The sequence below is a fragment of the Phaenicophaeus curvirostris genome, chromosome 2, assembly GCF_032191515.1.
Source record: "Phaenicophaeus curvirostris isolate KB17595 chromosome 2, BPBGC_Pcur_1.0, whole genome shotgun sequence".
Lineage (NCBI taxonomy): Eukaryota > Metazoa > Chordata > Aves > Cuculiformes > Cuculidae > Phaenicophaeus > Phaenicophaeus curvirostris.
In genome coordinates this window covers 112,121,641-112,142,720 of record NC_091393.1, presented here as the reverse complement: position 1 = coordinate 112,142,720, position 21,080 = coordinate 112,121,641, and the positions used below count along the sequence as shown (strand labels likewise).

The following is a 21,080-nucleotide window of genomic DNA, read 5'->3' as shown; positions in this document are numbered from 1 at the left end:
TCCATTAATTCTTTTTTCACACCTTCAGCATGGTTATAGAAAACAACCCCTTCAATCTATCTCTTTAATTATCTGCTACTGTACTGGGGGGAAATATATATATTTCATTATGAGAACATGAAGAAAACTTCTTTGAACTCACTAAAAGAATCACATTATACAAAACCAGAGGTTGCAGTTCTTGTATTTACCAACACAGCAGTTGTTTATCCTCTAAGATGCCAATGCTAGGATTTATGAGTATACCTGCTAGACCTGTGCTTACATAGCTTTTTAGGCAAGCTGGAAGTCAAGTGCAGTTTATTGCTTGGACTAAACCTGATCTTTTAATGTTTTCCTCATATTGAGTAATAGTCTTTCCTATTATCATATGACACTAAAATGCTCCAGCTCTAATATAAACAGAAATACTGTAAAATCATTACGGAGAAATTAACTATAAAGCACAGTGATTGAAAAGGGCCTGTTGAAGAGATCTACCTTCCTTTTCAATTCTATGTGCATCAATCGAGTTTATCTCTACACTCAGGCAAGCACAAGTTCTGCACAGGCCTGGGAAAGCATCAAGAACTAGCAGATTCAGAAACTGTAGAGAAAAATCTTTCCTACACCACATTTCACAGTTGCTTTAAATAGTTGGTTGCTTGCAGGGTAGCGACAACAAGAAAAAGCCTGAACCTCTTACAATTGCATGTTTGATATTTCTTCTTTGCCCTCTGAAGAAATGAAACAGTAATAGCTGAATCGGACAATAAAACATGACACAAACCAAAATCATTCTCTGTATTTTCAAATTTAAAAAGTGAAGCTTATCTTAAAATTGAGGGGGAAATTACCAGTAAGTATAACAGCTTTACATATTTTGGTAACAAACGTGGTGGGGGAAACACAGAATTAATTGTTGCCACAACCACAGCCATCCTCTCACATTTGTTTCTTCGTATCCCAAACAAACAGCAGAAGGCAGAAATTTCAATTACGTTTTTTAATACCTGACTACACAGCTCATATCCTTAACAAAGTAAAGTCACGTACTTTGTACATTTGGCTGTAACTTGAAAAATGCATTCTGAAAACATTACATGCTTCTGAAAAATGCCCATTGTTTTCACTTAGGCTTAAATTACTAGTTGTAGAGAGGATGTTGAATATTCCAGAGAATTTATGCCTCTTGGGTTTTCATATTTTTACTAGAGTGGTAGTACCTCATTCTACATCTCTGTGCACCTCAAATTTATGTAGCTGGACAGGCTCCATTTACTTTTAACTGCAGCAATAAGCAATGCATTGCCATCCAAAATGGCCAACAGCTCAAACCCAGTCACAAAATAAAATGTCAGTGCAGCAATTCTCCCTCTAGGTAGCTGGTACAGTAAACTCTGTATTTAAAGTAACAAGAATAAGATAGTTTTGAGATCTTAGAATCACTGCAAAAATAAGTGAATCCAATCAAGTGCTTCAGTAATTGTTTACTCAGAACTAACAGTCTACCATGAAACCAGTTGCTTCAATTGTAGAGTCAGGAACACATTTTCATCAAGTACAGTGGAAGATTTGAATAAACACAATATATTTTTGAACCAGAGACCATAATTCTTGCCAACTGCTCCCATATTTCAAGTAGTGTATAGAAAACTTAGGAGAAAGCTGAAGTGATGGTTCAGTAGGAATGCAATAATTTTCCTTAAGCGCTTTTCTCTACACAGCTACTTATAGAAGTACTAATGAAGATAAATTATTTTCTTTCTCCTGCCTCTGCACTCTTGCTTTATTTTTTGGATGCTGAAGAAAACTGGGAGGAAATGCTATGCCATTCTATCATTTCATACTGTAAAAGGGTCTGAATTATATTCTAGTTTCATCGTGAAATTGAGTCAAACTGAACATGTGGTTCATGATCATGTAATGGTATTAAGGACTCCCAGTACAAACAAACTGGACTTGTGTGGCAGACAAGTTTTGCCAACTATGCATTTTGTATGGTTCCTCCTCCCTGCCTCCAGTACTTTCACATAATCCTAAAGTTGTATCTTTAATGTATATTCCATCAAATCACAGGATTATCGAACTGTTTGCTTTGGCAAGGACCTCCAGAGGTCTTGTCCAATGCCCTGCTTGCAGGAGGTGCTGCAGTCTAGTCAGACACCAAAAGCCTGATAAGTGATTCTACAGCCTGTCAGGACAACACAATCAGGTGCTTCCTGTCTTCATCATGGATCAACCCTCCCCCAGTTTATGCAGCCAGAACCGCCTCACTTGAATTTATGACCTCTGTCTCCCTCCCTTCTGTCACGCGCTTCAACAAAAGCCTGACCCCATATTGTCAGTAGTCTCTTCAAGGCTGTTAGAAGTCTGTTGGCCCATTACCCTGGGCTTTCAGAAGTAGACATCTGAAGCCTTTAAAAGATCATGGACATAACTCCTACCGTTCGAATGCAGTACTGCAGCTGGCTTGCTCAGTGTATTCCTCCAATTCTACACTAGCTTCCATATGTCAGAGATAACTACAAGTTCAATACATGCTTGTGTAAAAAAATAAGCATTAAGGAACAAAAAATACTGTGCTGTGGCTAAAAAATTCAGCTACAAAGTCAAGTTGAAACTTATGCTGCAGTGTGCTTTTACGGAGGAATTGCTATTTGATAAATACCTGTAGAAACTGCAGAACTGTTCTCTAAACAGTCTTAATGGCTTTTATATCTCCATAATCACAGAATCATAGAATAACCAGGTTGGAAGAGACCCACTGGATCATCGAGTCCAACCATTCCTATCAATCACTAAACCATGGCCCTTAGCACCTCGTCCACCCGTGCCTTAAACACCTCCAGGGAAGGTGACTCAACCACCTCCCTGGGCAGCCTCTGCCAGTGCCCAATGACCCTTTCTGTGAAAAATTTTTTCCTAATATCAAGCCTGAACCTCCCCTGGCGGAGCTTGAGGCCATTCCCTCTTGTCCTGTCCCCCGTCACTTGAGAGAAGAGGCCAGCTCCCTCCTCTCTACAACCTCCTTTCAGGTAGTTGTAGAGAGCGATGAGGTCTCCCCTCAGCCTCCTCTTCTCCAGGCTAAACAACCCCAGCTCTCTCAGCCATTCCTCATAAGGCCTGTGCTCCAGCCCCTTCACCAGCTTTGTTGCCCTTCTCTGGACTCGCTCCAAGCCTCAACATCCTTCTTGTGGTGAGGGGCCCAGAACTGAACACAGGATTCGAGGAGCGGTCTCACCAGTGCCGAGTACAGAGGGAGAATAACCTCCCTGGACCTGCTGGTCACGCCGTTTCTGATACAAGCCAAGATGCCATTGGCCTTCTTGGCCACCTGGGCACACTGCTGGCTCATGTTCAGTCGCTGTCAACCAACACACCCAGGTCCCTCTCCTCCAGGCAGCTTTCTAGACGGACTTCTCCTAGTCTGTAGCACTGCATAGGGTTGTTGTGCCCCAAGTGCAGGACCTGGCACTTGGCCTTGTTAAACCTCATCCCACTGGACCCTTTGCAGAGCCTCCCGACCCTCCAGCAGATCGACACTTCCACCCAGCTTAGTGTCGTCTGCAAACTTGCTAAGGGTGCACTTGATGCCTTCATCCAGGTCATTGATAAAGACATTGAACAGGGCTGGACCCAGCACTGAGCCCTGGGGAACCCCACTTGTCACTGGCCTCCAGCTGGATTTCACACCATTTCCCACCACTCTCTGGGCCCGGCCAGCCAACCAGTTTTCCACCCAGGAGAGCGTGCACCTGTCCAGGCCAGAGGCTGACAGTTTCCCAAGCAGAATGCTGTGAGAAATTGTGTCAAAGGCTTTACTGAAGTCCAGGAAGATACATCCACAGCCTTTCCCTCATCCAGCAGCCGAGTCACTTTGTCATAGAAAGCGATCAGGTTAGTTTGGCAAGGCCTGCCTTCTGTGAACCCAGAATGTTACAGAAAAAATGTTACAGAAAATGTTACAGAAAAAAACAAAAAAAAGAAAAAAGTATGTCTAACGGCTGAACTCTAAGAAGTGATTGTTTTTGAAGAGCTCCCAACAATTTCACATTCCTACAGAAAGGAGAAAAAAAAAGGTAATTTAGGCAGTTTGAAAAATTTGATTATTTTTTCTCCCTCTTATCCCAAATAATTGCTTATATAATTTAAAAAAACCAAGTTTATTTTATTTCAACTGTTGTAGTGCAGTTGCAGGGGTGGGTGGGTACATCCAACAAAACACAGGCCTACAATGCTATAGAAAAGTCACTCTATTACTTTCCAAAATTCTTATTCCAATTAATGACTCTATGTTAGAAGGACATCTGTCACTTTAGTTTGTTATAATACATTGAATATCTACAGGCTTAGTTGACACCTGCAGACTCAAGACTATGCCAGAACTTAGTTTCTTTGAATTAAGAATCTTAAGTTTATAAAGCCACAATTTGCTAGGTTTTGTAAGCTTGTGTCCAAAGAAACTCACTCTTCTCTTTAGGAATAAATAAAAGCACTGTTTTTCCTGCCCACAGAAAACACTGCAAATAAATTATTCACTTCTCTAAGAAAGCACACACTACAAGTACCAACAGTTTCTCATGTTCAACTGTTGTGGTGGAAAAAAACCCACACGTTTTACTGAATGTATGAAATAGCACACGATTAAGAAATAGAGCAAAGCTGGGAAGGAACCGACATTTTTAACTTAATGCTAATTTTAAGTGTGTAGAGACATGAAAACATTATTACAACTATCAGTTCTCACTGTTTATTAAAACATTACTCCATAGTCATACAAAATATATTTAATCTTTTCCAGAAAAGAGAACAGAACAAGTGATAAAAAAATCTACTAGTTGGTAATTAAAAATATCAACTGAACATTCAAGATTTTAGTCACCAGAACAGCACTTACTCTTGATCTATACACATACAGTAAATAATACAATACAATACAGCACAATACAATACAGCACAATACAATACAGCACAATACAATACAGCACAATACAATACAGCAACCTTGTATTTTCCTGACAGCATCTAACAGAAGATCTTATCCGCCATCAGGATGAAATAACTTTACAGACATCATTACACATTTATCCTCAATAATATGCCATATTATTACAGAGAGATACTTATTGATCTTCATCTTCATCATTCCTATTTCGGAAATTCAACGTTCTTTGGCCTCTTTCAGGGTCTTGCATTCGGAGGATTCGAATACGGGAACTTGAAGGCACAAAACTAAAAATAAAGTATGCATCATTTAAACAGTGTTTCTTCGCTACACATTTTAATATTTCCTTTTGATTCTTTCCATTACCTACTTTCCTTTAAATCGCTCCATCTTTTTTCTTTGACAGTTTTAAAAACAGTAACATGGGGTGAAGTTCTCTTTGCACTGAACCAATATTGAAGACAGTTTTCATTAAAAGCTTGAGGTAGACAATGACTGACTTCAGTTGGGGTTTCTAACAAAAGTACCTTTTCTATAATTAAGGAAGTCTAAGAGAAATTCCAAATGAAATAATGATTGAATACAGTTTGTATGTGCCTTACAGATCCTGAAGTGGCACACACTTTATACAGGTATAATCACTCACACCATACTAAGAATGAGCACAGTTAATAAACATACATTTTATACTGGCTTTTCCACCAATTAGCCTAAATGTATTTTTCCTGAAAGAGCCTCTGTATTTTTGTTAAATTAGAAGTTTGCTGAACATGCAATGTACCAAAATATAACAAAAGCAAGCTGCACTCGAATTACTCAACTTTTAAACTTGCATTTTCTCTTCTCCTCACTGCACATGGGCTCCTTTCTGTTCCCTGCCTTTCGTGCCATCATCCCTCCCACTTCTCCTCCCTCCCATCTTTCAAGGACTCCTGGCAGCCTCCTGATTCCTTTCAGAGCAGTTATTACGTATCTGTGTTATTGTGGCCCATGGGATGTGGCATGTGGGGCATCTGTAGCTTGGCACTGACTTGGTGTCAAGTGCTGCATGTGAGTGGATTTGAGGGAAGGCTCTCTGTCCTTTCACCTCATTCCTCTCCCTGTCCTCCCCAAATGAGGTCAGTCTTCTTTCTTCTCTCTTTGCCTGAGAGCTGGAGAAATCCACCTTGTGACTGTCCCATCCCTGGAGGTGTTCGAAGCCAAGATGGATGAGGCTTTGAGCAACCTGATCCAGGGGAAGGTGTCTCTCGCCCTGATCTCAGCAGGGCTGGCACTGGGTGATCTCGAAGATCCCTTCCAACCCAAACCATTCTGTGATTCTATGAAACAGTAACCACGCAGAAAATTTCTGTATGTTTATTGAAGTACCTCAGAAATAATTTCCACTTAAAAAACAAAAGAATATAATTATTCTAGTTTTTATAGATTTTAGTAAGATAAGACAATTAAGAATAAATCAACTTAGTTTTGCAGATCTATTAATTTTCTTCGTCAGGTTTCACTAATTAAATCTGGCTAACAGAAAAGTTGGCTGCGTAAGTTTAGACAGTGACTGTCCCCTTAAGTTGGGCATGGCTCTACCATGGACTTAGATGATTTTTAAAGAATTTTGGGCTATTAGATAAAAAAAACCCAGAAAATAAGGAGTAAGTTATCAGTTTCTAGATCAGTGATATTAAAAATATTTACTCAAATGACTACCATTGTGAAAGGACTGTAGAATTAGCAGGAAAAATGGAAAAACGCGAGTCTTCTGTGAATTCTGGGAGGGGGTAAGGGAGATACGGAATAAAAGCTACTAGGAGCCTACTTTACACACTAAAACATTTCAAAGAGCTGTTTTACTTAAGACAAACTGACTCAAGTCCCACTGAACTACCCTATTAAGAGACATTATGTAAGGAAGACTTAAAAAACTTTTAAATTCCCAGAACCATCAACAATGAACTGCTTAATCATTGGATGTTCTACTTCTACGAACAGTGTGACTTCCTTCTCCTCATATTTACTTTTTTCAAGTTATACTCCTTGCAACAGAACTTCCATGTAGTTCTTGTACCAGGAAATAGAACATATCAATATTACCTCATGCTTTGTGGGGTAAGCAAAATGAACTGCCGGTGATTCTGAGAGTCGGCCACCTTAAGAATCATATCCATTGCAATTCTTCTGTTAACCATGTCCTAAAGATAAAAGATTTATTACAAAGTGACCATGTACTTTGTTGGCCGATTATTGTACCAGTAAGGACAAATGCTTAAGAATAAATTAATTAGAAATTACCTTAATAGAAAAAACTACTGGAATCAATTCATATACAGTAAACCTTAGCTAAAGAAAAATCTAATAAAAACTAAGCTGAAGAAACATTAGCATTAAATTCCAAAAGCTACAAATTATAGTTTGGGAAATTCCTAAACTCTACTTTCTTGCCTACATATACAATACAAATCACAGACCCACAACGTTTTTCTGTCAGCTTATACACGCAGTACTACTTACTGTATTGGTATGCTGAGATGAACTGTATTTTAGTAGAATAATGTTTCCTATAAAATCCTGCCTCAAAACCACCTGAGAGGATTTGAGGGCTGTGTGAAACCTAAGATATTACGCAGCCTATTTTTATTACAGTTATTATTGTTACTATTATTATTACTATTTCCAACTACTTTTAGACATTAGGCTTACTGAAAAAGATACGTAAAGGGAAGCTGTTATTAGCAGAGGTTAAACAAAGCTCTCCTTTTGTACGTTGTTACACATGAAATTACCCATCTCCCTTGCAAATATGCAGATAGAGTCCTCTTGTGGTGGATCTCCAGGACTACAGCAAAAGGAACTACAGAACGTGCAGACAGTAAGGCTGCACTTCCTGCCATAGCAGTGGAAAAACAAATTGCGTGGATTTATGGAACAGATGACATGGAAGTTTTCGGCAGGGCCCATGGTCCTAAGTATCTGCCCCTTTAAGGACAGATGGATAAACTTCTGCACAACTAACCTGTAAAAGAGGACCTAATCTTTGGAAGTTGGCTGAGGAATAATTGGCTGACCACTTCAGATGCATGCTTTCCTTTTTGAAGTTCTTTATATACCAAGTATACTCTTTTTTTCCCCTCTAGGTCTGCAATTTCCAGTAAATAAATAATCGATTGGGACACTGAAGACAAAATTAAATAATATAGTATCAACTCTTTCTCTCACAGAACTAATGATTTTCTCTAACCATACCACACTGTATGTTAATAAGGAGGAGATACAATATAGAAAAAAAATGGGTTAATCACCTATACAGGGTGATTACACAAAGATGATGTTTATCAATTTTAGCTGACTTGAGTATTTACTGTTCGTTATTCTGCATTTCAGCATCTTGAAAAGATGCTACTTGGTCAAATACAAAGCAAGTTTCTGAGTAGCAATAGCGAACTCTATTACTATTGTATTGGTATGCTGAGATGAACTGTATATTAGTAGAATAATGTTTCCTATAAAATCCTGCCTCAAAATTACCTGAAAGGATTTAAGGGCTGCATGAAACCCAAGATATTATGTAGCCTGTTGCTATACTTGCTCTGAAAAAAAACCACGCTGATCTCAAAATTGGTAGAAGCCAAAGCACATGCTTAGCCTAGAACTGTCACAGCAATATGCGGACACAACCTCTGACAAACATAACAACTGCTTAGAAGACTAATAAAAAAGTTATATTTCATTATTTTTTGCTGAATTAAGGTTTAAGTACATAAAACTAAGTTTTAAACCTTAGTTCAGTACATAAAGTAACACAGGTGCTCATAGCTCTGGGTACTAACTTCAGAAACAGAGTAAGCTTCAAAAGTCACTAAGCAAAGTGAACATGATACCTATCAAGATGGGGGATTTGGTTTTGTTGGGTTTATTTAATTATTATTAATTGTAGTTAACTATAGTGTTTTAACGTCTACAAATATAAATAACAATCGAACTATTTCACTAACTTATACAAATCAGAATGGCAAGAGTAGTTTAAGTTTAAACTTTACCATGTAGACATCAAATTCATCCAAGCATCTGAAAGGCGATTCAGTAATGGACCACAGAGAAAGAACGAAACAGACTGTTGAGAAGGAACGTTCACCTCCCGATAAGGATCTCACATCACTAGGGGCAGCTCTGTCTTCCTCTCGAGGCTGAACCTTGAAAAAAAGGTATTAGAACAATTTTTAACTCTGAGATGAAGAATCATAATTTTAACAGCAAACACATTACATGTGAACAGATAGAGATGACTTGAGAATAATTTTGTGCACTTCACTGCTACTGCAGTTCTGGAATGGGATAACTCCTAACCATTTAGTAACACTTTGCTAGGATCACTGCAACTTTTTCCATCACAGTAAACCACACTGAACAGATTGAACGACTCTGCCAGTGTTTTCTTATTTAATTATCTATTTTAACAGCTATTAAACAATGTTTAATAAATGTCAACCAGCATAGTTATATTACAGTTCAATCCAGTGGTTACCAGCTACAATAGAAAAGCAGGTAATTGTTTTTCAGCATGAGTTTAAAGGAGAAACAGCTTCTTAACCAGAATACATGAAACACTGTGAATAGTGCTTTGGTTTCTTTGATTACGATGACATCTTGTGGCACTCCTTATTTAAGACTAAGCATTAGTCTTATTTAAGACAAGCATTTACTTGTCCTGTTAGTTATATTACCTTTAACAAGCTAAGCAGGAAAATAATTATTTTGGAATAGGGTCTTTTGGAGGGTTATTTTGGGGGGGGGGTGTGGACTGTTCCATTTTTCAGTTTACCTTCCTTGACTAAACACAGATAGCTTGCACGAGAAATGAGAAACATCAGCTATAAAATAGAAGTATTCTGATAAAGCCAGGTAATGACTTGACATTTTATGGACTAAGTCTAAATTCTCCAGACACGTCCTTCACCTGTTTAATTAGGACTGCGTCAACATGTATTTATGCTCCCCTCAATTTCCAGACTGGAAGTCTCTCACAGAAACAAAAGGAGACTCCCTCATGACTAAAACGTTTTGGGTGATATGTTAAAAAATACACAGAAAAACTATATTCAAGTTTTCAGCCATTAAAAGCTGTTTAAATAACAATGAAGACAAACTTCCTATCAACGAAAAGAGAGTAAGTAATTTTGAAAGACTGACTAGGAAAGACTGACTCATTAGTGAATTCTTCTCCTCAACGTAACACAACAGTGCAAATTTATTCTGTGTAATCTAGAAACCTACCTATATAAGATGGTAATGTGGGTTTTGTTCTTGCTTGTTTTCAACAATGTTCTACAATTTAACATATCGTATTTTGGAAAGGAGAAATCAATTTATTCCATCCTTTGCAATGCATGTTCTAGCAGCTGATATTAAAAAATAATAATAATTCATTACCCATTATAATAACTGAAGTAATATAAGATAACTTACTGTTATTGAAAGTGTCTCATTCTTGTGATCAAAAAGTATTTTTCCAGAGCAAGCTCGAATACGTAATAAACGGTCAAAGTAGAGTTTGCATCGTAAAGAAAGGAGTCTTAAACCAGTCAAATCAAGCAAAGAAACATTAGGTCAGTAAGTTTGAGGATACATGAAAAAGTGACAACATGCTTTTATCAACAGTTCCACATCACAATCTTAAATATTTTAGCTCTGCTCCATTAATAGCATTTTCCCAAATCAATTATGCTCTTGGGCGGATGATACTCAATACTGGACATACTGGAGAGAGCCACTAACACAAAGTAAGAAGGTAAGAATCCAGATGTACTTAATTTCTATAAGTTTGCTTCCATAGACTATATCATCTTTACACCTTTATTCCACAGCTTCAACAGAAAATTACCACATCCCAATTCTTTCCTATCCAGTATTAGGACTACACAGTAAGGGATAGTAAAGAATTCACGCAGACTCTGCTATAGTCTGTGAATTAAAGAATGCTGAGTGTACTGATTTCTCCCCACACTCTTCTAATTTTAGCAAGTAATTTGCCAATAGACAATACATCAAAGTTCCTTCAAGATGGTTCTTCAACACATCTTAGAGGAATAATACTCAAATTTGGGCACTAGGAACAAGACTCAGCTTATGGCCTCAAGCTGTGCCAGGGGAGGTTCAGATTAGACATTACGAATTTTTTTTTCACCAAAAGGGTTTTCGGGCACGGGAACGGCTGCCCAGAGAGGTGGTTGAATCACCATCCCCAGAGGTGTTTAAAAAACAGGTATGTGAAGAGTTTAGGGATATGATTTAGTAGTGGACAGGTATGGTTGGACTCAATGATCTCAAAGGTCTTTTCCAGCCACGTGATTCTACGACACATATGGGCACCATAAGGAAAGCATCAGATTCTGCAAGTAGATCTTATCCACCACTATCTCTAAACTTCCATCTGCAAAGGCTGGGATTCTCCCGATCATTATTTGTCAGGATCATACTAGCATCCCTTCCAAAGCCAGATCAAGAAGTACACAAAGCAGAGCCAACACAGACATACCTAAATTTCTGCTGAAGGCAATGATAAATGATAAAGGATTACACTGGAAAACACACCATCTGTCCTTTTGAGGGGAGGCCACCATGAAATTGTCATTGATAGGTACAGGATCAAAGAATCATTTAGGTTGGCAAAGACCTTTATGATCATCAAGTCCAACCCTTTAACATAGCACTGTCAAATTCAGGACTAAACAATGGCTGTTAAGCACATTTACAGGTCTTCTAAATGCCTCCAGGGATGGTGACTCAACCATTTCCCTGGGCAGCCTGTTCCAACGCTTGACAATCCTTTCAGAGAAGAATTTTTTCCTAATACCTACTTTAAACATCCCCTGTCACAACTTGAGGCCATTTCCTCTCATCCCATCACTTGTTACTTGGGAGAAGAGACCAGCACCCACCTCACTACAGCCTCCTGTCAGGTAGTTGTAAAGACTGATAAGGTTTCCTCTCAGCTTCCTCTCCTTCAGCCTAAACAGACCCAGGTCCCTCAGCCGCTCCTCAGAAGACTTGTGTTCCAGACCCTTTACCAGCTTCACTGCCCTTCTCTGAACATGCTCCAGAATCTCAACTTCTTTATTGCAGTGAGGGACCCAAAACTGAACCCAGTACTGGAGGTATGGGTTCACCAGTGCCAAATACAGAGGTACAATCATTTCCCTAACGCTGCCAGCCACACGATTTCTGATACAAGCCAGGATGCTGTTGAGCACACTAAGCACGCTGCGCTCATGTTCAACTGGCTGTCAACCAACACACAGGTACTGATATTTTACTGACCAAAACAGGCACTGAAACAGAACTGTCATAGATTAAGTCAGCATAGTTGAGACCTTTAGTGTCAAGCAAATTGCCTCCACCGATCACGTTTGTTTTCCAGCTGTCAGTCCCGGCTGCCACTAAACTGTCAGGCATGATAGTACTGGATCTGAAAGCAAGTTTAGGTTTGAAAGACTGCTGTGGATACCACCTTAAAGATGTCTCACTCTCACAGGTCTGCTCCATAATTTTCACCCTGGAACGCGGGCACATCTACATGTCAGGTTAGCTGAAAGCTGAGATTACAGTAAAATTAACTCACCTTAAGAACTGTCGATATAGTTTGAATCTCTGTGTCATTATTTCTTCCAGCAGTCTAATAAATTTCTTCAAATTCTTTACTTTACTGTTTGCATCCTCATATCTTTCCTTTGCATCATGGAATTGTCTGTTTTAATTAAAAGAAAGTCTAGGATCAACATGAATTACACTAAAATCAGGCTACTGTTGTAAATGCTGGTAATCAATTTGATTATCAAAATGTTCAAATACAGACTTTCTTGCGAGGATCCACATTAAAGCTAAAAGCATTTGATGAGTCAAGTAGAACACTGTTCACAAATGAAGAGTAGTCAAAAAAAAATTTATTTCTATTTTAAATTCTTTTGGAAGGAAACTCTTACACTAAGAAGAATGTATGATGGGTCTCCCCAAGCTCAAGAACATCTGAGGAGAGCAATTCTTCGAAATACACTGCAGTCAAAACCTCAAATAATTGCCTAATTTCTGCATTAGTTATTCAAACTATAAGTATGCTTAATGCTCACTGCATTATGTTCATACCAACATAGTCATAATTGGGATACTTCTAAACACTATGAGGATACCTGGTTATTGGTATTTCATATATCTAAGTACAGACACTGTCCCTAGAGGGCAGTTCAATACTCCTAAACCTGTTCAGTACTGGTTGACCGAGCAATCAGCACACCATGCTTCCATGCATTCATACCTGGTTTAAGTACTAAAAACACACATAAATGCATTGTGAGTCAATAAGAAAACTCTCCTTTTCCCTATCTTTTCCATCTTACCTGAAGTATTTTAATGTTTTGACTATTAACTAATATCTAAATTATTTTAACTGTTAATTACCTATTTAATGTTTAAGATATCTTTAAGTTGTCTTAAATTAACTATGTTAGACATTGAAGATGTTCTTACTGTATTATTTCTTCTCTGTTTCCATGGCGATCATTTTCTGAATTTATCCTCTCTCTCAAGCGATTCATTTCTGCATCAAGACTCTTAACAGTTCTGCAGACCTCTATGCGCTCTGAGTAGATTTGCCGAGCTTGTGCAATTTTTTCCTAAATTAATGTTCAAAACTCAATTAATTGTTACATTAAAAAAAAAAAACCAAACTGGTTAGTCTTCACAACAAATATTTTGTGCTATGGAAAAACATGGTCTCCAAGTAAGAATTATGTTTTTGTATTATCCTTTGTGTATTTATCACAGCAAATGTAGTTATTATTAACAATTTTACTAACAACATTTATAGATATTTACTTCAGTACTAAGAAACATATCCATATGAGATAATTCATATCCTCACAGTTATTTAATACAAATAAAGTGAAACAAATTCACCATATTTAAATATGACAGTCTTCCAAAATTGTTTGTGGATGTGACTTCAGTTAGTTAATAATGCTTGACTGGATAAAGTCTTCAAACAATCAGGTATGAGGTATGTACAAGTTAAAACCTAGCATCTCAGAAACCCAAACAGTATTATTCAATTGAACTTAAACTACATATTTTAGGGTTAAGTCATTTTAATCTTGTCATTGCAAAATACAGAAGCAAGATTCCCAGATGGGTAACTCCTAACCCACCTGTCAAGAAAAGAAACTGTGCTCTGCCAGACAAAAAGATGCCTAGATGCATTTATACAAAATTACTTTTACTTGATTTAGACGCAGTCAGCTTAGGACGTAGCTGAGAGAATACTCAGTGAAGAAAACCATTAACATGGTCTGTACGTAGTACAAAGTGGAATGATTTATTACTAAATGTTAGAAGGATCATGACCATCTGACTTCAAAAACAAACAAGCGAAAAAAAACCCACACTCCTACCTCTAATTGTTTTTCTTTGGCAGCTAGTAATGCTTTATGTCTTTTTATGCACGCCAAGTGTTCTTTCTGTTTGTCTTCATAGTGCTGCAGTCGACGTTTACTGTTTTCCACTTCCGAGTCAGCTTGGCTTAATTCATCCTGTTTGGAATAAATCAAAATGTGATAAATGAGCTCTTTGGAGTAGATTAAGCATCTCTCTAATGTTTACAGACTTACCACAGGTAATTATGTTGGCTTTAACACTGCCTAAATTATTTTGCTTGCAATAAGACTACTCCTTCTGAAGTCCAAGAGCTTTAAAAGCAACTTATCAGAAAGTTTTTTTTAACTTTTGGGGGAAAAAAAAAGAGGAAAAAAAAAGGAAAAAAAAAAAACCCAGAACAAAAAAATATCCAGCAAACAAACCAAATCAAAACCAAACTTCTTTCTCCTAAATCTCCAAAAACTATTTTTATTTTATACACTATATTCTAGCCAGAACTTCTGATGCCTGTGTGACATCAGCCAGAACTGCATTTCTATGTGAAAATTCAATGTCCTCCTACACCTATAATATTATGTAGAGTATAGGAACTTCTATACTACAAAAGTGTTCATACAGTTTAAAATTATATCCTGTCTTTCCCAAGAAGCAAAAATTAGAAGCTAATCTCCTTCCTCATCCGCATCAATAAGATTGCTTATCTTATTATTATTGCTTATCTATTATTAACATAATAAAAAATCACCCCAAACCAAAGAAAAACAACAAAATAAGAAAACCAACCATTACAAACAATAATGGATGCTCTTAGCTTTTTCAAAGTCTGCCTTAAAGCTACAACTTGCTGTATGTCAACAGTTCATTAAGCAACCACAGACCACATAGCAGTACATCTAATCTAAAATCCTTTCAGGAATTTCAGAGTTGCCCTCTACCGTTTAATAACTGGCAATAAAGTTCTAATATTCTACATAAACCTTTTCTCTTACACAGCTGTACATTTTAAATAGAACATGTTTTAGAATTTTCGTATTAGAGACATTACAACAAATATATTTATCAGTTGTTTTCCTTCCTTTTTTTTGTTTGCTCTTGCTTTTTCAATTTGGTCTGACTACATAGCAGTATAAATTTTAAGGGAGGCATATAAGAGATCCTATAGTGATCTTGAGTTTTACCTCATTCCATCCTCCTACAAGTTTACAATATTGTAACCATGCTGGACTCTGTTATTTCCATTTTCAAATCATTCATTATTCTTGAAAACAAAAGATTGTCATTGATTTGCAATATCAAATTTTGCATGTCACCTCTCTGCTATTTATCTTAAGTCTTGCTACTTCTCTGCAATGTCCAAATGTCTTCTGTACTCTTGAATAATTAAAACCTATGTATCGGCATCTTCTGTGATTACACAGCTTTATAGAATAATAACCATTTCATATAGTACTTCAAATGCTATTTTGAAAACTGACCAGTTATGAACATAATTAGCCAGGGCTTATCAGAAACAAATAAGCCAAAACAGCAGTGATGCACTAAAAAGGAAAGTGAAGGAAACTATTTTTGCTTCCTTTTCAATCCATGGTTGAAAAATACGTGGAAACAAACCCTCTTTAAATGTGAAACACTATAGCAACTACACTTAACAATCAACACAATCTTCAGAATATTGCCAAGCTTATTTCTTGACATGCTCCAGACAGAATGCTCTACTTCTATTTTCATAGATATACCTTAATTAAGTCAGGAAGGAGCATACTCTTTTCTCCTGCCTCTTTTTACTCTCATTCACCTTGCTACACAAAGAGAACAAATTAGAAGTACAAGATGAAATTATTGCTACCTTAACTGGACCAGCTACTTCTTCTACTTGATGAATTTTGTCTTTCATTTCTTCCAATTTTTTTTCAGCTAACTGAAGAATATTTTTCAGTTCTTCCATTTTTCTGCTTTGTTGCTGCATGTCTTTTTTTACAGATTCCATCTTATTCTTATTCTCTTCAGCTTCATCTTCCTGTCAAAATATATTACAATAAAGAACAGTAAAAGGAGCTATTTTGTAAATTATTGTACAAATTTTTATTTTATTACTACCAAGGTACAAGATTACATTAAATACTCTACGACTCTAATAAGAATACAGACAGTTCAATACAGTTGTCACTAAAGCCCAAAAGAATAGACTGACAGATCTTGAAGGAGACCACTAAATCAAATCACAAAAGTGGAATGATCTGACTGAAATTTAAGGAGATTTTATTTGTGAGATATGATTAAAAGACTAAAGAGGCTAGGAGTTTGTTAAGACTTTGCCATGATAATATTTTACTACAGTAATTTTTTTAAACAGAACAACAAGATTCCTCTGGATCTGTGTCGAAGTATATATGTTCAGTATATCTAAGAATACAGGAAGAATAAGTGGATCATCACGTCCCCTAGATAATTATCCTATTCCTAATGAACTATCATCATACATACTTTCTGATTTGAAAAGAAAAATATTCCAAAATCTGAGAAAAATACATAAATGAAACTTTGTATTGCCAAGATTCTTTTTCACAATCAGACAACTGTGAAATCAAGGTAGGCGTGGAATACAAATACCAAGCAAAAGAAGTACGTGTTGAGTGCTGCAGTGGTCGTAAAGCGCAGAAAACAGAAAAATAACAAAAAGCCAAGAAAGGAATAAATATATCTAACAGTTGCATAAGATCATTATCAGAAGTAACAGTGAAAAATTTGACATTCAAAAAGCAAGTGTCCAATAGTTTTCAAACAGGAACACATTCTCCTACAAAAAGGTAATATTTTTCCATCTCACCAAAAGGATAAAGAATATACTTCTTTTTAATCCAGTAGAACTAGATTATATGGAAAAGAGATACCCTATAAGAGCTTACAGAATCTGTACTGATCCTTTACTTTAATTAAATTCTGAACTATTTGCCTGCATGCGTGCACACACTCAAAGACAGTATGAAAAAAGTGAGTTTGTGTCAACATCAAAAGTGACAAAAAAAAATTCCTGGGCAACTTGGTCTCACTGATCTCAGGTAAAAAGTGGGAAAACTGACATGGAATTTAACTGAAACATCTGTAGCTGGGATTACTATTAACATCTATTGTATGATTCTCAGATTTTGAATCTTAGGCATCTATATTTTAAATTATTAGAGAGTAACAGTTTAAATTCATGGCCACCACCACACAAATCAAAATAGATCTGTAAACATTTTTTTTTTCTTCTGTTCTTAAACTTCTAGGCGTGTGTTTTAAGAACACGTGGATAAGAATAAAAACTTTCCAGAAACAATCATACTACTGTGATCCTTTCCTAGGGCAACATATGAACTTTAAATTTAATCTCTGCATGGTGAAGCTACAGCAGAGCAATAAACTACGGGTTTATGGCAGAGCAGCAGTTCTGTGACAAATTATGCTCCAGAGGGGCTTTGATGCTGCCACTTCTGACTTCTACGCCTACAGCACCACCTACTCACCAAAAATAAACTAAAATGATGCCATTACAGAACGTCTACAATTATGGCAAACTTTTACGTTCTTCTCCATTTATTCAATTGTACACTAGTTGAAAACCCACAGTACTTGCTTATTTCAAAACACTGCCAACATTAACAAGACTTTATTTCATACCCTTATTAGACACAATTTGATAATGTATTCTTACTAATGTACGAATGTCAACTGACTGGTGTTCTTCGATATTTTCGAGATCTGCTATTTCTGCATTTGTTGTCCTTATTTTTATCTGAAAAAAGAAAGGGAATTAACAACCTTGAGCTTATAAAAAAACCCCACACATTTGTTAATTTAAGTCAGCATACAAAGCAAGATTTTTGGTCTTTTAGTTTCATTAGTGCCTACGAAAGACAGAACTCTTCCCACTCACCTGTGTAATCCATTTTTATAAGATAAAACTTGTTCTGAAAGCCACATGCACTTTAAGCCATTAAGTTATTATTGTATTTCCATTCAACATGACAACTGACTAAAACATTTTCTTCCCTTCAAATATTTATCTTCTGCAATTTGAGTCCATATGACAAGTTTTTTGCTGGTTCTTATATCTAATTTACTCTATATGAACTTATATAGTATGTATTGTCTTACACTGCCTATTTTTAATGTCATTGGCCACCACTAATGTATGTCCTACCTAGAAGTACTGGAAAACAAAGAAAGAAAACTAATCATTGTAAAACGGTTTACAGATAAATTAATATTAAGAAAATTTAAAAGGTGAAATATTCAGTATATAAATATGAGTTAAGAATGAAGCACGTGGAGAAACAAGATTCTGCGAATCAAGGCGGCAAAGCTCAACAGGAATAAAGGAGAAGGAAGCAGGGAAAAAACTTGCATCAGATATTGCAGCAGCTTCCTAACAGTGTCAAAGAAAGAGATTTAGCACAAGAGAAAAAAAGAAGATAACGTACAAAAACAACAGCATATCAAGGATTGACATGACCTCTATCATTCTGTCCTAAATGATGAAAGCATACTACAAAAACAAAAAATATGAAAGAGAAGAAAAGAGAGGAAAAACATTAAAAACTATCATCCATTCAAAATATATTGCACAAGTCAAAATGAAATAGGGGAAGACCAAGCAGTTCCTAAAGAATAGCTTTGTACCTATCTTACCTGTAATTCTTTTTGGTGTCGCCGATGACTATTAAGATGATCTTCATTCTGCCTAATCTCTTTTTCAATGGAATATAAACATTGCTGAGATGCTGTCATCTGTGCCTTTCTGTTTTCAACTTCTTTCTCCAAGTGACTTTTTTAATAAAGTGATATTGAGATATTATGTATTACACAGACATTATTTATTACACACACACAGAGAAATAAACAAAAACAAATACATGTCAAGACAAAGGGTAAAAAAGAACCCCACCCCCCCAAAATAAAAACTTAGTTTGTTACGAAATGGATGGTTTTAATGATCAATAAAGAACTCGTAGTTAATAATCTGCAGGAAGCTGTTTGATGGCCATAGTTCAATGCCTCACAGATAAACTACTCATGTGATTTGAACCATCTGTATCCCGTTAGCAATTTTTGCAAACAGACCTAATGGCTGAACTAAACAGGGGTGTTACTTCTAAAAATACTACTGCAACTTGAGAGGAAGCAAGTACTTTGACTAGCACAAACCACTTCCAGATAGAAAACAGTTTAACAGAGATAAGAAAAAAATATTTCATAGTCCCATACTTTTCCTTATACAAAAGGAGCCATGCCCAGAGACTTCTGTTATTAACTCTTTCAGCTTATAGTAAAGCCATTAGAAATGCAAAAGAAATCATTTTTTTATTATTATTTATATTAATAAGTTAAACTTCAATAGACTTTCACCCTTGCAAAAGAAAGGGGAAGCTTTACTAGTATTACTGTAAAAAAAAAAATAATGCTACAGATGTATGAAATTGAATGATGTAGTTTGATCCATGAACAAGTGTTAAATAAACTGCATATTCTATTCCAGATAAATGTGCCATAGCTTTAGGCTAAGGTCTGAAGGCAAGGGAGGTGGGAGGACATTTTCCCCCTTTTAATTGGCCTACATCATTCCCACATAGCAATACTGGTAATGAACTGCCTACAACACTTTGAAAGTTAAGATAATCTGAGTGAAGTTCAGTATATACTGACATGAACAAAGCACAGTTAAGTGACACACTTAAAACTTCTGAGTGTGCAAAAATAAATTTTTAACATTCAATTCAATCAACACTATCAGCTATCAATACTAAAATTAAAATATTTACTTAATACATTCATAACATAATGTGAGCATCAAAACAGAAGTATTCTGTTGTCACCAATTTGCTTGGTGACTGCTCAAGACTTTAAGCTTTGACACACGTTCAGCTTTTTAAACTAGCATTTTGAAAGTAATGACAAAAAAATACCTAAAAAGTAAAATGAGGTGACAACAGGGGACTGGAGATTACTGCCCATGCAAATAGACAAATATACCATTTGACTATTCTTGTCAACAAGTGCACTTTCAACAAATTCATTACAAGATGCCAACCTTATTTCTGCTTCAACATCTTTGCTTAGGAACTTAGGTCTGACGTAATCAGAAGAGTAATATCGTCTTTCAAATACTTGATCACCTTCAGCAGTGAAAGCTTCTCTACAATTTTTGGGGGGTCGATTGGACTGCATTACTTCACGAGCCTTACGGCTACTCTGAAAAATACAATGGCCTTATCATACCAACAGAAAAGTAACCATAACTAAAGACATCAATTTAACATCTGTCTAAACATTCTCACCCAGAAATAATTACAATTCCTAATTAAAAATAATAAATACAGTAATGAAAGTAGAAAAAGTCTATAATGTCAAGAACCTGCTTTTCTTAGTTAAGAAATGTGTCCTCAAAAACCACTAACTTAGTTTAGCTGCCCATTTCTTTTATTCTATTATGAAATGTTTTGAAATTATAAGTTCCATAGTCTAATCAATCCTTTATATTTTGCCACGCAAAAAAAATTCACTAACCAAAAGTTCACTGACTTATTTAACCATCAGAAGTGGAATACATGTACAGGAAACAACGTTCCCAAGAAAGCTCTGAAGTACATCAAACAATATTCAATTGAATTCTGAGGAAACATGTTGGTAAAAAAAAACAAAACCAAAAACACTGTCAGTGCCAGACTGAGTGGTCACAAGTGCCTCTGTCTGAGGCAATCAT

The 21,080-nt window shown here is 36.3% G+C and overlaps 1 protein-coding gene across 2 annotated transcripts in view; it reads right to left on the bottom strand.

Annotated features, from left to right (window-relative positions):
• Nucleotides 1-4,718: 4,718 nt before the first annotated feature.
• SMC6 (structural maintenance of chromosomes 6) overlaps nt 4,719-21,080 on the bottom strand; it is a 32,751-nt gene continuing 16,389 nt past the window's right edge. For both annotated transcript variants that reach the window (XM_069850464.1, XM_069850465.1), the window contains 11 exons: nt 20,409-20,569; nt 19,010-19,145; nt 18,033-18,113; nt 16,185-16,355; nt 14,356-14,493; nt 13,436-13,581; nt 12,534-12,659; nt 10,382-10,487; nt 8,956-9,108; nt 7,013-7,110; nt 4,719-5,214 (listed from right to left, as the gene is read on the bottom strand). In XM_069850464.1, coding sequence (XP_069706565.1) covers nt 5,106-5,214; nt 7,013-7,110; nt 8,956-9,108; nt 10,382-10,487; nt 12,534-12,659; nt 13,436-13,581; nt 14,356-14,493; nt 16,185-16,355; nt 18,033-18,113; nt 19,010-19,145; nt 20,409-20,569 — 1,425 coding nt within the window. In that variant the 3' untranslated portion in view covers nt 4,719-5,105. The remainder of the gene's footprint in view (nt 5,215-7,012; nt 7,111-8,955; nt 9,109-10,381; nt 10,488-12,533; nt 12,660-13,435; nt 13,582-14,355; nt 14,494-16,184; nt 16,356-18,032; nt 18,114-19,009; nt 19,146-20,408; nt 20,570-21,080) is intronic.